The 20,560-nt window shown below is 39.9% G+C and overlaps 1 protein-coding gene across 2 annotated transcripts; it reads left to right on the plus strand.

Moving 5' to 3' along the window:
- Window positions 1-225: 225 nt before the first annotated feature.
- On the plus strand, window positions 226-19,302 carry agpat3 (1-acylglycerol-3-phosphate O-acyltransferase 3). Of its 2 annotated transcripts, none has more exons than XM_083922211.1 (10): window positions 226-417; window positions 9,962-10,019; window positions 10,140-10,368; window positions 10,801-10,970; window positions 11,587-11,748; window positions 13,222-13,375; window positions 13,463-13,565; window positions 15,513-15,588; window positions 16,048-16,246; window positions 16,417-19,302. In XM_083922211.1, exons 3-10 carry the CDS (start codon window positions 10,191-10,193, stop codon window positions 16,506-16,508), a joined length of 1,134 nt encoding a protein of 377 aa, XP_083778337.1. In that variant the 5' UTR covers window positions 226-417; window positions 9,962-10,019; window positions 10,140-10,190; the 3' UTR covers window positions 16,509-19,302. The 2 variants fall into 2 exon arrangements, with proteins under 2 accessions (XP_083778337.1, XP_083778338.1); XM_083922212.1 differs by lacking the exon at window positions 226-417 and adding an exon at window positions 6,675-6,708.
- The last annotated feature ends 1,258 nt before the right edge of the window (window positions 19,303-20,560 follow it).

The following is a 20,560-nucleotide window of genomic DNA, read 5'->3' on the forward strand; positions in this document are numbered from 1 at the left end:
TTTTGGATGCTGGAGAATAAATGTATCTTTCTGAGACAAAAGGCACTTACAAATCACACTTTTAATGTGAAATGAATTCTCAATAGCTCGAGCCAAAATAAGGCCCGTTTGTTTTTGTGTTAAAAAAAAAAAAAAAAACCTGTGCATTTTAATGATCTCTGAGAATGAATGAGGGGCCGGGCCGGATGTAGGGCACACCACCTTCAGATGGGCTTTGAGGAAATGTGGGGCTTTAACACACAAACAATAGCGCTCCTGCAAATCGCATAAACGCTACCTCAAGTCATTTTTATTCCGTTTTAGGAAACGGGACGAACTACAGAAGAGCTCCATAACCGAGTTACTTTACCACCCAAAAGGCGAGGAATCGGCGAAAGAGTACAACCAAACCTACGGACTCCAGTGAATAATCTCCAGGTAAAACCACACTAACTGACACTCACTGCTACTGTTAGCTGCTAACTAGCATAGCGCCTCGTTAAGCGACAGAGGTTAATGGACTGTTTACACATACTGTTTATGTGGAGCATTTTGCACTCATTAGCTATTGAACTACCCAAATAGCCAATATAATATACAACACATAACTATTACCCTATTTTACGGGTCTTGTTAACTTAGCATGCTAGTTAGCGTTAGCAGCCCAGTCTGTCCTAGTACTGCTCGGCTGAGTTAGTTAGTCGGGTTAGACTTCTATCAGCCAGCGATCACCTATAATAACAAGACAGTTAGGGTCATTTTGTGTTGTCATCTAAATACGTGCAATGATATACGTTTGCAACTTTGAGTGAACTGCGCAGCTAGCTCCACTTCCCCCGGCCTCAGTCATGACATGTGTCAAACACGAGCCCGGTCACTTGGACTGAAGGTGCTCGCTGGTTCATTATTTGGCATGTTCAGGGGGGTGCAGTGCATTAACTAAAGTTCGTCCACCAGTGTGGTTTTATTCGGGGGCCACGCCACACACTGAACGGTGGGGCATGTCTTTGCCCCGCTGAAAGTCTGTGAGTTGACCTGTGCACGGATGTCGTACCACACGTCAGCCCAAAGGTTACTGAAGTTCATTCCAGTCTGCGGCTCTTCTATCCAGTGCCAACTTTTATTGTTTTATAACTTTAATTTTAACCAACGAAGCGAGCAGTACGTTTGTGACAGGCAAGTGATGTTACAATGATCATTCCTGACAGTATTCTGGTAATGCCAGGCTACTTGTTATACCAATGATCATCATAAGTTTATTTATATAACACCTTCAAAAACCAAAATTTACAAAGTGCTTTGAAAGCAAGAGCAAAGAAATCCATATATGCATCAACCAGCAAAATAAACGATAGGACACTTAACGAACAGTAAAAACAACAAAAAATAAAAATGAAATGAACAGATAAGGTAAAAAAGGCAATAATAAAAATGAATAGATTAAATAATAGACCACATTTCATAAAACAAGTCTATAAAAGTGCATTTTAAGAAGTGATTCAAAAGAAGTCACTGATTCAGTGCGCCTTAGATCAGCTTGTGATAATAATGGTGTGACTGCTCATGCTCTGTGTGCCAGAGGCAGCTGTGATCTAACAATACTGTCCACGTAGATAAAGTTGCACTACAGCCGTATTTGGATAAGATACACTAGTCCTTTATACTTTCTACATTGTTGGAGCAGCAAAATGGATAGAAAAAACAATAGAAGAGTGCAGTTTTTTTACGGAAATTTGCATATTGACTTTGACAGGGAGATGTGTCGACTGTTTCAGTGCTGTGGTATGCTAGTGATTCATTGATATTTTTATCTGTTATTAGTTAATATGTAAGGTGTATCTTATGTGTATCATTTTCAATAATCTGTATATGATTATGACAAATAACCACTCTTCTAAATTGCGATATGCACATTGTCTGAGAGAATTACTCTTTGAATATCTGATCTTTTCAGTATTGGTGATAATAATTTAAAACCTGCTGGCCACAGGGACTCCTAATAGACATTTCTCAATAATCACACACCACCAAACCAAGAACATCTAAATGTTTCAGTTTATAACCTGGGAGAAATATTTCTGCCCAACAAGAGGTTGTCAGCTATTTACTTATGTGTGTATCCAATTATTTGTTGCTTGCTCAGTGTCTCCTTAAGAATAAAGAAAGTTAGTTTATTTTATTTAAATAATTTCTTCACAGTCCACATCATTTTAAGTCTTTTGTGGGGGTTTTATGCATGTTCGATATGATAAGACCTGCATGTGTTGCGACGGTGGCCAAATTAAAGCATCTACCCTAAAACTTCTCAGACAGGTTGTATATCTGAATCACACAGGTAACGAAAATGCACTCAATTGAACAATCTGTTGGTTCAAAGTCCAGCGACATGACTATTGGCACATAGTAACCGACTGAACTCTTAATCAGCACATCAAGTATCGCCCTGTAGGACTTTGAGAAGCACCTTAACCTTTATCTGAGCAGGGCCATCCGTGAGTAATCCCACACTCCCCCTCCTCCTTTTGCCATTAGTCACATTATTTTTGCTGACTACAACAAAAAGCACCTTTTTATATATCCTTGAGTCTTATCAGTCATCTCTACTTAAGATGTGCTACTTCCAGAGCCCAGAGAGAGCTTTGAAAAGGTTGTAACCATGTTAGGGAGCACTCACACAATAAAGGAAGGTCGTTGTACATCAACCCGCCCTTTGTCTTATTTGTTAGACAAAGGGCTGTCCGTCCTTCCTGAGACACACTTCTTTTGAGGGTTTGCATGAAACGTTTGAGTAGTTTTCAAGATTTCTTCAATATCAAATTAGTAGAAAATTAGTTTGAAACAACCCTAAAACTGCATTTTTTATCTTTGGACAGACATCACTGAGCATGCTGAAGGGCACAGTTTACTCTGCTGAGAGGAATAAACTACACTCACTGTGACTATTGTAATAAGGCAAAGATCTTGAATGTGTTTTTAATAGCTTTTAAGCGACGGGTAGATGGCTAAACAGACGATATATGTTTGTAGGATCAATTAGTTTCAGGTTTTTGTCTTTTCATTGGTTGATTATTTGTTGATGATGATAAAAAGTCATTTGATAATGCGTTGTGCATGTTGGTTCAGGGCTTGGCGATATGACCTTTATATATCGTCAGAATGATATAAAAATGTGTAATGTGTATATTTTGTTTACTGTACAGTGGTGCTATGTGCAGGATAGAGAGCACTTAATGCTTTGAAACATGGACGACCTTCATTGTCAACCTATCACAATGTATTTTAATCTCCATTTATATTTGGCTTTAGCGCCCAGTGGCAAGGCCTCAGGACTGTACTCTAACCTTTGACCTATTTGCTTCAGTAAACGCTGAAGTTTTTTTTCTGCATCTCTCTGCCAGCTTGTCTGAACCACATTTGACATTAGCTCTGTGTGGAAACCCAAAGGCCTTGCCACTAGCCCTGTTTGCCATCTCTGTGTGGCTGAGCTATGCAGATCTGTTGTACATATTTTTGCGGTACACCAAGGTTACGTCAAGAAGACAACCGGAGCTAGGATGTAATATAAACATCATGATTTCCAGGCTTTGGGTTTATTCTAAAAATATGGCCCAAAATCTTCTATCCCGATATAGATATGTGAAAATATGGCATGTTCTCTGGTTATTCAATAAAAAACCACTCTATATATAATAACCACATTGTAAAGCTTATTTTTGTATACTCCTGTGAAATAAATAAAATATTTCACACCAGATTTTCTGAAAAATTTGAGTTTATGTGCTTATCAATTTAAATGACAAAATTGTGTATCATGATATATGATTTCACCCTGATACGATGATAAACAATGAAATTGAATTATCGTCCAGTTAATTCAGCTCTAATTATGCTTGACCAAAGAGAAACGAAGCACAGCTTGGCAACACACATGACAAGGTTGTTTAAGGAAACTATTGGCCCTCTCTATGAGGTCCTCTCCTCTGCCCAATTCTGAGTGTTACAAACAAGTGGCTAATGGCAAGGTGAGGCAAGAAATCTTACATTATGATTTGTTGCTTTAGTGCAACAGATGCCCTTCTTCTACCTCCACCCTGGTTGGAGAGAGTCCAGCCTTTTGCTTTGGTAATGTTAATGAAATGTGACGTATCCAGGGTGCCCATAGCCTGCTAATCAGCCCTAATCTCATCCATTGGATTAGAGGAACAGGAATGTATCTTAAACACTGCTTACAGTACATGTGTGCCTCCCTCCTCTCAGAAGTGAGCCATCTTTCAGTCTTCCCAGCATCCATTGGTGGATTCTTTTTTTTGTATTTGCGCTCAATGAAGATCCATTCTTGTTGGTCATTTTTCTGGTGATATGAAATTATTTGCTCTTTAGTAAACTCTTGCGCTGATTAGTCAGCACCTTTAACAGGATCTGGAATCTGGCTGTGCTCTTCCGTCCTCATCATAATCTCCCTCTTTCCTTCTGCGGGATTATCATGGCAATGGAGAAGGACAGCCTGTGACTATCCACTGCTCTCTGCAGGACTTTTCTTTGTTATTTTTTTTTATGTGGTGTTGATTTGGGGCGACAACAGGAGCCAAAATGCTGAACCAGAGTGCTGTGATGATCTTCACAGGGATTTGTGGGGCATTGGTGGTCATGGCAATGGCCTACTATGTCTACTGGTAAGTTAAATGCAAGAGCAGTGGTTTGGCTAGGCCAAGAACTTGTTAAAGGGATAGAAGTTAACTTAACACTTTGGCTAAAGTTTCCCAGCATTTAGCGAGTGACATTTAACGTACATTTCAACAGCCCTTTCTCGTATTGGATACTCCTAGAAAGCAATGGTCATTTGTTGGCATAGAAGCTGTATTCAGGTGATGTAGAGCAAAAGCAGCTGTCCGGCCTTAAGCAGCTTTAACCCAGTCAGCGTCTATAATCTTTGTGGGGTTACAGGTGGGCCTGAACCCGCAGGGAGGTGAACCTCCACTGTCTGTTTTCATGTTCAAACCCACTGTTTGTTTCTCTGAGCATCGGTTATTCCATTTATTATGAGGTTATTGAAACCTCAATGCAAGACAAATATGGTCTTTTGCTTTGTTTGATTAGCACAATAATGTGATGAAGTCGCTGTGTTATTTTAAGTTTAGTAATGGTGATATTCTGATTGGGCCTAGAGAGAGCCAAGTGTGAAATTTTTTAGCAAAATGGGGTTTTACTGTTTTCTCTTAATACTGGAGCACCGGTCAAGTCAATTACACTTGGAAACTTTTTAGTTTCACCCTATTTCTTAGATTGTGTTGATGCAAAATGATGCAAAAAACATACATTGAGCATACATAACAGCATACATTCAGCCGCTCCTCCACTCAGCACACCGCTGCCCAACCACCCAAAAGAAAAAAAGGCACTCAGCTACTTGGTCCATGGATGTATTAAAAAACTAGAAGCAGCTTTTGAAGCAGAGCCCTGTTCATTCCTATGAAAATTACTCAGTGGCGCATTGCATACACACATGCACTTGGTGCGGCGTCGTCCAGGCCAGAAAGAGCACAAGTGTGTAGTTGTTTATGAACTGATAAGCAGAATCACAATTTTGATTTCTTAATGACTCCTTTTGAATCTGAATTTTAGAACCGGTTCCAATTTGGACCCAGTTGTTGATATACAACACTAGTGTTTAGATGCACTTTGCTCTTAGCTCTGTGAACCAAGGCCTCCATTTCAAGTGGAAATATGTAGGTGTTCATGTTGTATGACTCCATGTGCAGAGACAGTAAGAAGAGAATGTTGCAGAAAATGAGAACAAAGGTCAGAGTTGCTGCTTGTTGCCGCAGCAAGAGTTGGTTTGCTTGTGGCCAAACACAAGTTGAAAGTTGAATGTTTTCGCTTTCTCTGGCACGTTTTAAGATGTAGATATATATGTTCATAGATATATATCCTCCCATATATAGATATACCTACCTCAAGCACGCATGTTTCATGTCATCTGGGGTACAACTGTGTAATTACATGACCTTTATTTACATTTACCAGTAATTTACATGCACAGATTGTAAAATTAGATAAAATAGCAATTTGGCTGATACTATTCCCCTTTTGTGAGAGGGATACTACGGAAAATATCAGTGCCTCCCTACATTATTTTTTAATCAGAATTTTTTTATAAATGGATCTCTAAATCAGACAATTTGAAGTTGTGGGGGAGACTTGAGATTTTCTAAAGATTCTCCCCAATCCTCTCCTGGATATCACATCCTGGGGCAGGTTTAAGCCTTTACAGTAGATTAGAAGTCACCCTTTTAGTGATGATGTTATTATAAACAATTACAGATGAATAGGCTGAGTAACTTTCTCAGGTCTGATGGAGAAACATTTCTCCTACTACCTGCTCTAGGCGAAAACATGTCCTGTACCAGCTGTTTTTACTACACACTGTCCTTTGATTTTTCACCGTTGGAGCTTGCCACCCTTTCAAAATCTGTTTCAGGAGCCACGAGTGAATCGGCAATAGTGTAACTTTACCCCTCCAAGTCACTCTCTCCCAGTGGGAACAAAGGTCATATCTGTAACATAATGCAGAGACAACTGTTTGGACTGTAGATCAGAGGCATCAGGCGATAGGTGACACACACGCACGTGACTGTATTTCAACACTTCACTGTGTTCTACCCACCGAGATTTACAAAAAAATTCTGTTTGTTTGGCCAAGAGACGGAGCTGGATGGAGTGGATGTGCATGTAAGATTTCCTTTCCTTCACACCCAGGCCACTTTGTTATTCTGTGTGTGGTGTTTGAGAGCGACTGATTGCACTAGATAAGAGTTGCCTCCGTTTTTTGACCACAATGAACTGGCTTTGCATCAACTGTTAATTTGCGGCTGCTTGGTTTGCTGTTTACCCATATTGTACTTGAATGAATATGATAATAGACTTGAGGTAAAGACTAGAGGTGAAAGTGGGGCTTTTGCGTGATTCTTTGTGGAGAAACTCAGTTTTACAGATCTGTCGACCGTATGATGCTAGTCGACTAGGAATTTCTTTAACCCAGGGCAGCCGTAGTAAGATAATAAGTTAGGCAACAAGAAAGTAGTCATTACAGATTCTGAACAAGACTGTCTGTGGTCGGAGGCCGTTATGTCATTGTGACACGCAGCCAGGCAGGCACACAATGTTTCTGTCTCCCCCTTGTTGTCTAGTATGCAGGCTGTTGCTCTAAAAAGCAAAAACCAGACGGCCTTTTTCTGCTGGTTTGCTGACACAGCTGTATCAGTGAATGTTGCTAGCACTATGATAATATAACAGTGTAATCTTCCACAATCAATTGAACTTTATAAAGTTCAGAGTTGATGTTTTACTTTGAAAGGGCTTGTTCTGGTGAATCAAATGGAGTCCTCTGTATTTACAGTTAAATAGTTTGATTAACAACAGTTGTTTTCCTTTCAGAAATTTAAGACTGGATCCTTATTTTTTACATTTATTTTTATATTATGTGTGAGAAATCCCTGATCATGTGAACAATAATCTGGTTTACCAGATACAGTGCTGGGATAAAGCTTAACATTCGGTATTCTCCTCTCCTTTTGTTATCAACACTTATCTATTTTGCAAAGGCACCGTTGGTTTAAGAAATACAAACAAGCTAGAAAGTCTCCCCACCCCACCCAATCACAGCATGATAAATTGTATGCATGCTATGTCTATGTGAACAAAGACTGATATGTAGATTTATTTTATTTAAAACATTTTAAGTACAACATAAAGTGCTCATTTAGCATAAATGTGTTAATAGTTGGTGATATTGTCACTAAAAGAAAGACAACTTTAAACAAAGAAGATGGATGGCAGTTCTGAGGTTGAGTGGGCGTCCACAGATTGCCACAAAGATCTGCAAAAGGACAGCTCGGATTAGAAATGTTTCTCAGAACAGCTTTAAACTGGCTTGGCCTATACTTTAATGGGCTTTAGTGCAGATGTGGGAACAGTCCATTCAAGGCCGGGTGGCCTGATATGTGCTCATTAGGTTTGTTTACATGGACCCTAGTAATCACAATAAAAATGCCTCATGTAAAAACCTCAATCAGAAGGGACTGGCCTGATAACGCCATTTAAAGTGTGTGTGAGACATAAAAAAATACATACCTGAGGTGGACGGGGAAATGGGAGAGTTGTGAGCTAGGCTGTCAAAAACGGTCCATCTCAATATTATGCACTTAAAGATGTTTTGAGAGGTTTCTCGTGTTGCCCCACTTTACATGCGAAACTTTTGTTGCACTTATTTTAAAAAGCATTACTATTTGCGTCAATTTTGGTGAAATAAAGCCACACTTGGGACTGCTTGGTTCTCTCCACCATCGTCTCTATCGGTGTGAGAGAGTGACAGACATGGTGACAGACAGGCTCTACTGCACCTCGTCCCGCCCCCTGCACAGGAGGACGGGCTCTGACAGAGTCTGATCAGGAGGAATCCGAGGAGCGTCAAGCAGGACAGACAGCGACGGAGCCTATCGATACTAGGCGTTTAAAAATCTTGCCCCAGGGCAAATTTAGAACCGGGTTTTGGTACCCATTCCTAAGTACAACCACACCACACTCAGGGTGGAGAGTATGAGTCAGATGTGAGATGATTTTTGGTCCTCTGAATATGGGTCGTTGAAAAATATCCTGTAAACTGGGATGTATGTGACGGACCAATGATCTTCATGGGCGTGTAGAAGTCAGGTGATCTGGGGCTATGACTGAACTGGCAAGTTGCCAAACCATAGAGAGGTATTAAGTAATATATATACCAAATAATAATAAAATAATTCATTACAAGAAGTGTACTTTCTATGATGTCTTTCCTAACAGATATCCCAGTGTTACCATTTAAATCTATACAACCATGAACAAATGGTTGAACAGACATCTCTGTAGATAAAAAACAATACATAAAGTATATCACAAGAAATACTAGTTGCACTGCACTTCCAAATTTTCTCAGCCCAACAGCTTAAAGGGAAGTGTAAAGCCTGAAATTTAGTTTTCTTAGGCCTGTGTCAATTTCTTATTAAAAGTATGGAATAGAAACTCTTAAGCTGAACTATTACTGAATTTAGTGCACTCTGTTTTTAAAACTGATATGCATAGTCTATTGAAATGTCATAATGTGTAATGCAATTTAGAGATGCACCAATCCATTTTTTTCTGATCCAATGTGATACCGATCCAACCCTCCTGTTCAATGAATGAATGAACGGTATGCCTTTCCATGTGAGTGAAGGCATCAGGCTTGACATAAACCTAGCCTTAGCCTTGTTAAATAATGGTAACAAATTAACACACATATAAATGTACTTAATAATATTTATTAACAAATAATATTTATTAACAAATAAAGTATACATTAGCAGAAAAAATAAATAACACTTTCGTGTAAAATGCACTGCAAACAGGTATTTTAAAATGTAATAAGAAAAAAACCCTATCTGGTGTTGCAAACATAGAATTTAATTGACTAGATCGCTGTAACTGTATTGCTGTGTATGATATTAATAAAAAAAGAACTGACTGGATTGGATTTTCTCAGCTAACTAGTCATATTGGAGCTGCATCTCTAATGCCATTCATTTGTCTCATAGCCTTTGGGAAAGATCAGGCTGAGGTCAAAATGAGGACAGACACCACCTAAACTCAATAACCATGCTCTTTGTCAAACCGTAATGTGGTGAAATAGTTACAGTATAATGGCACATTACTTACCAAGGTATGTGCTACTGTATAGGTTGACCCGGTATCTGTCTTTTGGATTGTTTAAACTAAGTTTCCACTCACAGTAAGAACGATAGAGGCTACTTCTCTTTGTTTAAGACGTTCTCCTGTCATTGGCTAACACAATTAACTAGTTTGATGAGACATACACTTTATTTAATTCCACTGTAGTGACACTGCACTGTAGCCTTTTATGTCACATCTGCAACTCTTAGCTCACTCTCTGTTCTCCTGTCTCCATCAGGTCTGTAATATTGGCTGACGGACCGTGTAAACGAGGCTTGTAAAAGGATCCCACCGTGGTAAGAAACACCGCAGTCCGTTTTAATTTGACTTAACTGCTACATTGATCTCTAATCGTTTGCCAGCCTCACCTCCCATTTTCATTGCTGTGGCTCTACCTCCTCTGTTTCTGCCCTCAGGTCGGTCGTAGTGTATAGAGGAGCCTTCCCCGCTCTCCAGGCTCCTCAGCCATGGCTCTGCTAGCCTACCTGAAAAGCCTGTTCATACTCCAGCTGCTGATGGGCTTTGTGTTTGTGGTGAGCGGCCTCATCATAAACTTCATTCAGCTCTGCACCTGCATCCTCTGGCCCATCAACAAGCAGCTCTATCGCAGAATCAACTGCCGGCTGTCCTACTCCCTCTGGAGTCGTGAGTACATGATACACCTTTGTTGTTGCCATACATTATATTTTTCTTTAATGCGAATACAATATTTCATATTTCCAAAAAATATATAAACAAGAACAGTTAGTGTCGTCACACTATACACTACAATCCCTATCTGCTAGATCTTCCACAACCAGACACCAACTAACTCCCTGCTGTTTGATTGCTGGGCAGGTGGCAGTGGGTTAATGAGACACTACATTTACACCAAAAAAGCTCCATACAGCTGCAGAGTTTGTGGGGTTTTCACTATAAGCAACAAATATTTAACATGAATCACAGTTATATTAATCAGCGAAACTGATGGGCAAACCTGACGTGTATTTAGAAGAATTTGCCCTGAACTTGTACTTAACATACTTCTTACTTTTAATGCTTTCCCAGTGCGCCTGATGTGTTGTTACTTCTCTGCAGAGTTGGTGATGCTGCTGGAGTGGTGGTCTGGCACAGAATGTACCCTATATACCGACCAAGCTACGGTGGACAAGTTTGGCAAAGAGCATGTCATCACCATCCTGAACCACAACTATGAGATTGACTTCCTGTGTGGCTGGACCATGTGTGAAAGATTTGGCATCCTAGGGGTCAGTAATATAGCAAAATATAAAAGATACCCAAACCTTAATCTTTACATACTTTTTTAATTGATTGTCAACACCAGGTCCTGCTCTTAAAGGAATAATGCACACTCAAAATAACAATTTTTATATCAATTACTCACCGAGTGTTGCTTTGAATTTGTGATGAAAACTTTGTTTGTCACATGCCTCCAGGGGGAATGAAGAATTTAAAAATATGGTTGATGCATTGAAGAAAAAGGGTTCTGCATTTAACAACAGCAAAACTATATCAAAATTTCTGTTTACAAAGGCTGACAGACCTATATAGTATAATCCAAGTCGTATGCTCAGTACTTCCCAAACAAACTTTGCTATATGTACAGGTGCACTTCTAGTCCGTGCGACTATTATACTGCATGAGTTGTGTGAGATTCTGTAAACCGATATTTTAATATAATTTTGCAGTTGTAAAGCATGGTACTTCAATGCATACAGACCTGTTTTCTTCACAAATGCAAGGAAACACTCAAACGTGCAAATGGTCATGTTGATGATGAAGTATTCATTTATTGATAAAGTCGGATTCGAATAAAAAATCCAAGCTTTATCATGATAAACATTTACCTGTTCCCCTTTCTAGAGTTCAAAAGTGCTAGCTAAACACGAGCTATTGAAGGTTCCTCTGATTGGCTGGACCTGGTACTTTCTAGAAATAGTGTTCTGCAAAAGAAAGTGGGAGGAGGACCGCAAGACTGTCTTCAAAGGACTGAGCAGGCTCAAAGACTATCCTGAATATATGTGGGTAAGTACACATTAGACATACCGTGTTTGTCTTTCTTCTGGTACGAGTTTATAAGTGTAATATAAGGATGTGTGTTAAGATTTAGCTTGGAATCATTTTCATGCCACTACACATCCTATTGCACAAATCCCACCTTATGTATCAGTCAGATAACAAGATTGTGAAATACCCTCTCATGATTGACTGGTAACAAACAGACATGTTGTAACCTGGGTACATCATTTCAGTGAAGTAGAAGTATGTCTGTTTCCATTTAGAATGAGAAATACATAATCTGGTAGAGCTGTTTACTAGTTTATTTGGTTTGTTTCTTAGCTTATCCATCATTTGTACCAATCATGGTACTACTAAGTCAGTAGCTCTCAGAGCACAGAGAGATTGCTAAAAAGAAGTCCTACAAAAAACAAGTTATCAGACCAATTTATTTGGAGGTAATCCCTCATTACACAGGAAAACTGTGAGTAAAACTACGGCAAGTAAAGTAGGTCAAATGTCAGTCGGAAACCCTGTAGACTATATACATTGAGTAGTCATTTCCATTAACACAATGTTATTACTACCAATATAAACAATTGCAAAAACTTTGAAAAAGAATACAATATCTAAATTGTGATAAAGTACATTTATTCTAGAACCATATATTATCAAAAGTATGACCTTTTGAATGAGTATGTCTTTTGAGCTCAGTAGAGGTAAACGTACAAGTTATCAGAGTGCACCAGCTGCACTTTAAATCTCTCAACAGGAGGGTATGGGTTGTTTTTCCTGGGAAACCTCATGAACCTGACTTTCCACTGTGCATAAACAGGCTGAGCAGGTTTTCCCTTTTCTCACTTTGGCAGGCAAATCAGCTCTTTTTAGTTCAAAGCACTAGTGTACATGGTTTTGCAGCATCTAGGGGTGAGGCTGCAGATTGCATGCAGATCTATGGTTTGGCTCTCCGTTTGTATGGGCTGCTGTAGAAACATGGCGGTGCAACATGACAGACCTGGTCTGTATGTTGATGCAAACGTGTCATTCTACACTAAACGAAAACACAACGATTATTATTCGTGTTTATACACTTATTAATGTTAGATTGCCCTAAATTCTACACAGCGACATCTTTCCTGGAGGCTGTCGGTGTACCTGTACTGAAAATGTAAAGCAGATTTTCTGTGTGACTCAACCAGTTCACTAGCCGAGATTAGACGGATCAGCAGTTGATCTTATTACTCCTTAAGTCAAGCATTAGGTCACTGCTGATGACATAGTTTTTATGTGGTCAGATGAGCAAACTAAGCGCTCTTTTGTAGAGTGGTCATCCACCTGCCTATTGAGATAGTGACTTTATTTTAGCTGTGTTACATTTAGGTGAATTTCATCTGTAATTGAGCAGAAGTAGTGTAGTTGATGGGACAAGAGAAAGGAGGTCACCTCAGGTTTGTGATTTTTATTGTATATATTTGTAACACGACTCATCTCCCTCCACAGTTTCTGTTGTATTGCGAGGGCACCCGCTTTACAGAGACGAAGCACCAAATCAGTATGCAGGTGGCAGAGAGTAAAGGCCTGCCCAAGCTCAAATACCACCTCCTGCCCCGAACCAAAGGATTCACCACCACATTGCAATGTCTTAAGGGCACAGGTAGTGTGTACAAGCACACACACAAAGTCCATCATGCGGAATTCACACGGGTCTTTTATTCCTTAGCTTTGTTTTTCTCTCTTACAGTAACTGCTGTGTATGATGTGACTCTCAACTTCAAAGACAACCAAACTCCCACTCTCCTCGGCATCGTCAACGGCAAGAAGTACAAAGCTGACATGAGTGTAAGGTGAGTTCCACTGATACCCTCCATTTACTTTGGAATCGTCCGTCATTGTAGTAATGATTCATTACACTGCCAGCTGTACTGAGTTTCTTCAAGTGGAAAATGATGAATGTACTCTGAACCCTTTGATGCCCCACCGACTGCATTTTTGTCCCAGCATGTCAATGGTTTCAGAACAATAACTCTAATGGCAAGTACAGTCCTACTGAGCCGAGAGCTGGCCACGAGACAGAGACTGTTTTGTGGTTTCATAGTTGAGGAGACTGGAGTAGGTTAAACATTACACTAAACCTGTTAGTTTAAAGAAATCCCTGAGTGCAAAAAAAAGATGATCTGAGTTGCAGAGTGGAAAAGAGTTTTAGGTGAGGGAGCCCCCAGGTGGTAAATAATTGTCATAACAGGCCACAAGTGATTTACGATATTACATATATCATTAATTATTTTGTGATGCTCTCCGAGGACTAGATTCATCATGAAATGTAGTCAAGTCACACTTTATTATTCAACCAGGGGAAATTTGGTTGCAGCCAGGTATAAAACACATTCATCATAGAAAACAAAAAACATAATCACGTAATACAACAATGTAGACAAATCACAATGACAGTACAAAAACTAATGTATGGTACATCTTATTGTCCGTTATATTATGAATGGAGTCATATGCTTCCATGCTGTGTTAGCTGAATGTTCTCATTTTCTCTCATGAATGTAGTAGTAAAAGTATTTTGGGGCATGATGTTATGATCTTTTTAGATGGAAAAACCTAACCAGAGTTGCAAATTAGTGTTGGCTAGAAATCTTGTATGCAATACATCAGTATATAGTTAGTTTAAAGCCCCTCAACACCCACACAGGTGTTTTCAGTTACTCTGGCTGGTGAAACCTCTGCTTTGGTTGAAGGCTTTGATGGGAATTTATGAGGTCATAAATGTTCGTCTACCACTTACAATGATAAAGGTGTGCTCTGTCCTGCCTTAAGGTGACACAAAGGTAACGGGAGACTCAGGAAGATGTCAATCAATCACAGAAGTCACACCCACACAGTCCTGAGAAGAGGGCTAATCAAGCAGGTTAACTGAAAACACCTGTGTGGGTGTACAGGGGCTTTAACCTGTTAGTGTTTTTTGCATTTTCCAATGACAAATAAACTAAGAAATAAAATAAAATTCATATGTATAATTTATAATATCCAATGGTTCTTTTAGGTTGGTTTGCCACGGTTTCAATATTTCTATTCTTCCCTTGTTATTGCGGGGCTGAATTGTGTATATCATTGCACAAGTAATCTGACTACATCTGTTCCACTCTGGATCAGTTGGTAAATGGACTTGTGTTTATATAGGGCCTTATTTTCTTCAAACCACTCAAAATGCTTTAAACTACTTGCCACATTCGCCCATTCACACACACACACACACACACACACACACACACACACACACACACACACACACACACACACACACACACACACACACACACACACACACACACACACACACACACACACCCACCCACATTCACACACTGATGGCGGAGGCTACCATTCAAGGGGCCACCTGCTTATAAAGGGTCTGATCTGATCATTCAGACGCATAGTCGCACACTGGTTCAGTGTCCTGCCCAAGGACCCTTCGATATGCGATCATGAGAAGTTGGGGATCAAACTGTCGCTCTTCTGATTAGTGGACGACCCGCTCCACCTCTTCATCCGCATTCTGTTTTGTTGCATGTTCCTGAATCCTTGTTCTCACGAGATTCTGGTGATGCAGCAGCCTTCCATCCAGTGTGATGTCCTTTTTGTATTTTCTCAGTTCATTTTGTGCTCATTTCTAAAGGTCTCTTCACAAATCTGTGAATGTCAGCTGAAATACTAACCATTGTAGTTTCAAGAATCTTAAGGTCCGTTCCCAGTTTAAGACCATTTTTTTCCTCTTTCTCAACCAGGCGGTTTCCTGTGGAGGACATACCAGATGATGAGAAAGAGTGTGCCATCTGGCTGCACAAGCTCTACCAGGAGAAGGTAAACTGAAAAAAGCTGACATTAAAGGAATCTGTAATCAAAATGAAAAAAGTATTCACAGATGTTTTGATGGGCCAGTCATTGCTGTTGTTTTTGTCCAAATTCAGTCACACACACGCAGGCACCACAACTCACTTGTTGCATACTGATACTGTCAAAGTCTATGTCAATAACATGTTGATTGGACCTGTATTGGATCCTTTATAGTAATCTCAAAACTTTGAGCTGCATTTAGGTTATAAGTGCTATATAAATAAAGTTTATAATCATTAATCTCTGGTCCTTGAGGACTGGTTTGAAGGGTTGGTCCTTAATTTGTGAGAACATGTATTTTCTCTTTGGATGCATCACTCGTTGCACGTCATTCATTCCTGTGTACTGTATGTTTAATGCAAGTATAAAGGTAACTATTGTCTTAGGTCAAATGTGCAAACCAGTTCTTCTTCCTTTTCTGCTCAGGATGCCTTACAGGAAACCTACAAAAAGGAAGGCAAGTTCCCCGGACCTGCAATAACCCCACGTCGTCGGCCATGGACACTGCTTAACTTCCTGTTTTGGGCCACCCTCCTGCTTTCGCCGCTCATCAAGTTTGCTTGTGGAGTGGCCGTCAGTGGCTCCCCCCTCCTCATTATTGGCTTTATCATCTTCCTCATTATAGGTGGGTAAACTCTATGGCCCTTAAATGCCAAGGCTTCTTCATTTTGTGGATTGAGCAGGAGGCAGTGGTTCTTTGGCTTCACCTGTGGGGAAAAAAGGCACAGTGTTGTTGGTTTTAATAATTCTCCTCATTTAATCCACTCTTCCTTCTCTCCTTTGTTCTCTCTCCAGCCTCGATAGCTATCCGCCGCCTCATAGGGGTCACCGAGGTGAAGAAAACGGGCTCCAGTTACGGCAACCCGGAGGCCAAGAAACAAAACTAAAGTGTGTCACCCCCCTCTGTGTACGGATGTTCCTGTACGGTCACCTTGCGGTGTCTCACCCCTACCCAACTCCATTCTCCTCCTTCTGTTGAGTCAGTTGGCAGGCCGGGGTAGAGACCCAGCTGTGAAAACATAATAAAGACCAGAGTTAGAAACACTAATGGCACTAGAGTGAGAGAGAGCATGGTAGGTCTGAGGTTCAAGCTCTCTGGTGTGATACAGAACATTAGGAGGGGGAGATGCAGTACTGTATTCCCCTGCACCTTTCTTAATCCAGCAACTGTCTACATCCAAGTCCCATTAAATCCTGGTAAAACACCCAAGCTTAAGCTCTTAACCTGTCTGAGGTCACATGGACAGCTAGTCAGCCCATTTCCTGCTCTGCTACTTCCTGTCAGAGTCCTCAGCCAATCAGGGAGCTGTGACACGGTAATTCTTTTTACCCACAGAACACAAGCCGATCCGTATCTGATCTTTTTTTAATCGTAACCATCCAGGGGCAGTGTGTTTCTGCAACAGCACTCTATAAGATGCAGGACACATCTCCCTCCTTTTTTTCACTAAGTGGGACTTGTAATGAGAACCGGTGCCTTGAGGACCAGCCTGGTTTCGGGTTCACCAAAATCACAAAATATTATTGTTTAACCTATGGGTATCTAGCCAGGTGGATAGTGTGGGTTCTTATGTGCCCAGGGTTTGAGCCACCACTGACACTTCTACTGCAACTCCAGTACACTGTAGGTGAAGAAAATGTCCATGGTGCTCAAATTATTGTAAAAGTACATTTAAAAACATATCTGTTACTTTGGATCATTTCTGATGCCTCACATGTAAAAACAATAGGGAAAACGGACCATGTTGACTTCATTGGATGATCCAAGTAGTAGGCACATTGTTTCTGGAAAGAGACATTGCTTTTGAGTTTTTCAAAAATTTAAATATTATGAGCACCACTAATTACATTCAGTTCACCTCAGTTGTATTGGGTTTGCAGCAGAAGTCTCAATCTCAATCAATTTCTTTCTCTTTTTTTTTCCTTATATTGTGATCTTGGTGAACTGACCCTTTAACATCTTAACATCTGTAAGGCTGGTGTCTGCTAAACTACAGCAAGAGCTCTGAATGTGAAAACTGACCTCATCAGGGACACCTACCCTCTGTTACAGGCCTCATTTGTAGCCCACAGCACCACCGTCCACAGATTCATCATGACACATTTGAATTATTTTCCCAGTTTCTATTCCCATTTTCACTTATTTTACACAAATAGGAATTTGCATACATGTTATCGTTCATTAACATTAACGCTTGATGCTTTTTTACCCCCTAAATGTGACATTTATTCAACCAGCCATCCCAGATTTTAAACACTGAAGCACTGCCCCCCCTCCAATGCCAGTGTTTACAGTTCAGATGCAGTGCACGCTGCTCTATTCTGCTCCTGCTGTTGAATTTCAGAAAAAGGTCACCAACTGTCTTCATGTAGCCTCACAGCTGTTGGCATATTATTGTTCTGCCCAGATATAGACTGTCGTAGAGATATTTAACCTTTGCCTTAAATCAAGCTTGCTCAGGCAAGGAATTGCTAATTTGCCACCCCTTTAAAACAGAACCCACCCTTTTACCTCTGCGTTATGTTTATACATTCACCCTCCTCCTCCCATTACAGTGCATGAAGTGTGCATTCATTTGGTTTGATTACCGAAGCGAATGAGTAATTTCTAACCATTTTTAATCTTAAAAGTGGAAAGATAGAAATCGTTGGTTTGTTGAAGGCATCTTTATACCTGTACATAGTTGTTAGTTAAAGAAAGCTGCTTGCAGGCAGCTTCGTTTCTCTGGATGTCCTTGTCTGTGCACAGCTCTGTACATTTCACTATTTTAGAATTGGTCATCCCAGAGTTGGTTGTTTATAACTGCAACAAATTAAACGCTGGCTGCTGCAGTACATGAGTGGATCTTTTCCAGTGTTAAAAGCCAGATTTCCTGGTGCAGAAATGCAAACAATGGTAGCAAGACATGGAGGGGATATTTTGTGTCCTGCTCTCCCCTCCCTGTGCCACATGTCATGTTAATCATATGTTTTGTTGGTTTTAATTTGTCGCTCCTCAGCAGCAATATGTTGTGTATTTCCTCTCTCTGTAGAGTTATCTCAACCAATACAGATTTCATGCAAGCCTTAATAGACAGTGCCGCTTAATTTTTGTGTGAAAGTGTAGACGCTAACTGAGCCTCCCTGTGGTAGTAAAGAAAATGTCCTCCGGTATAAAAAGCAAGTCGCTTGGACTAGTTGCCAAGCAGCTTGTTCTAAAGTTTCAACATAAAGAATTAAAAAGAAATGAGAATGGATTGCGTTTGCTCTTATGCACCAAGGGCTCAGTTCCTAATGGTAATAGAAGATACTTTACCTCACATATTTGGTAAAAGCTTTAGTATCTTGGCCTGTTGTCTTTTTTTTTCCTCAAATCTGATCAGATACCAATGCGATCCAACTCCTCCTGTCATTCAGTAAAAAAAAAAAAAAAAAAAGCTCCAAAGCAGAAAGGATGCTGAGAAGTATCTGGGAAAAACTTTTTTACACTGGATGTTTTTTATTCAGAAAATAAATGTAACTGACTTTTTGTTTCCTGAGATCTCCAACATAACTAAATATTACAAATTGATATCACTTAACTTTTTTAAATCTCAAAGATAACTGAGTGGCACCTCTTGCGTCAGCTTTTGTTTTGTTTTATAAGGCTAGTTTTATGTTTTCTTCAAATAAAACACTTGAGAATATTAAAGGATTTGATCACAAACAACTCTTACTCCTTTGACTTATTTGGATTTGTTTGAGTGTCTTATGTTTGCACAGCAGTTCAGATACAAAGAATATAGCCAAGCGTGATTTCAGGGGCAGGGGGTAGCTGAGTTCACGCAAAACACTTTTTCCTCCCGTCGTTTCTCGTTCATCAACTGAACCATTTTCACATTGGCACATTTCCAACCATCCTCCATGCATCATCATGACGCACCCACGATTTTGCATTGAGATACAGTTTAAAGTCACAAATGTGACAATATGTAGAGAGTGTGTAAACTGAAAATATGTACATAAGGTAAGGTGAATGTCGCATTCACTTTTAGAAATGGTAGAGATGTATGTAGCTGTTCTTTCGCAGTAGACCTTTCGAATGACACATTAAACAATTGTCTATCAAACGTCCTGGAGACATTCTGGATGTACAGTCATAGGATGTGTGACAGGATGTTGAGAGACTATAAATATGACTATAAATATGTAGATAGTGTAAATGAGTCTGATGTTCATTTTTAAAAATGGCGGCGATGATCTTGTGTTCTTTTGCATTAGTTCTTTTGAATGACAGGCCTTGCATACAGGCTAACACCAAACGTACCGCTGATGGAAAAGCTTAGATGAAGGTAAAGTGAGCTGGCCTCCGGGGTGCAGTTTACAAAATAATTTGCAATGCTTTTACCTGACTCTGACTCACCTTTCAAGTGTGGAGCTGTGAATGCCTTCAGAGGTGCCTCTTCTAATTAAAGCCACAGACAGAAGGATGTAGTCACAGAAAAGATGCTTCCAAAGCGTTTTTCCAACTTTGTAATTAATCATGGTTTCTTAATGTAGTCAGTTACTTTTTGCATGATGTGCAGTATTGCACAGTCACTGAATCGAGTTAATTCTGACTCAGGGACTCTTTTACAGACGGACAATGCAACAGCTGTGGCATAAACTCTGGATTTGAACCTGAATAAAAAGGCTTTCTGGGGAAGATGACAGTGTGATTCTTGTTCTCGTTAACACAATACATGCCCTTCAAGTATCTTGACTTGTTTTCTTTAAAACTGAAACTAAAAACTTGGTTTCAAGTCATATGTTTTTCTATAAAATATACATTTTCATGACTAAATAAGCAACAATCAAAGCTATGTTGGTTTTTTTGGGGGGGGGCTTAGGTATTTTTTGAGTTGAATATTGAAAAGCTCAGCCAATCTTCATCAGGACTGTGTGTGTACAGTTAAATCAGGTCAGACTGAAATGTTTCAAC

Source organism: Echiichthys vipera (assembly GCF_963691815.1).
Source record: "Echiichthys vipera genome assembly, chromosome: 10".
Taxonomy (NCBI): Eukaryota; Metazoa; Chordata; class Actinopteri; order Perciformes; family Trachinidae; genus Echiichthys; species Echiichthys vipera.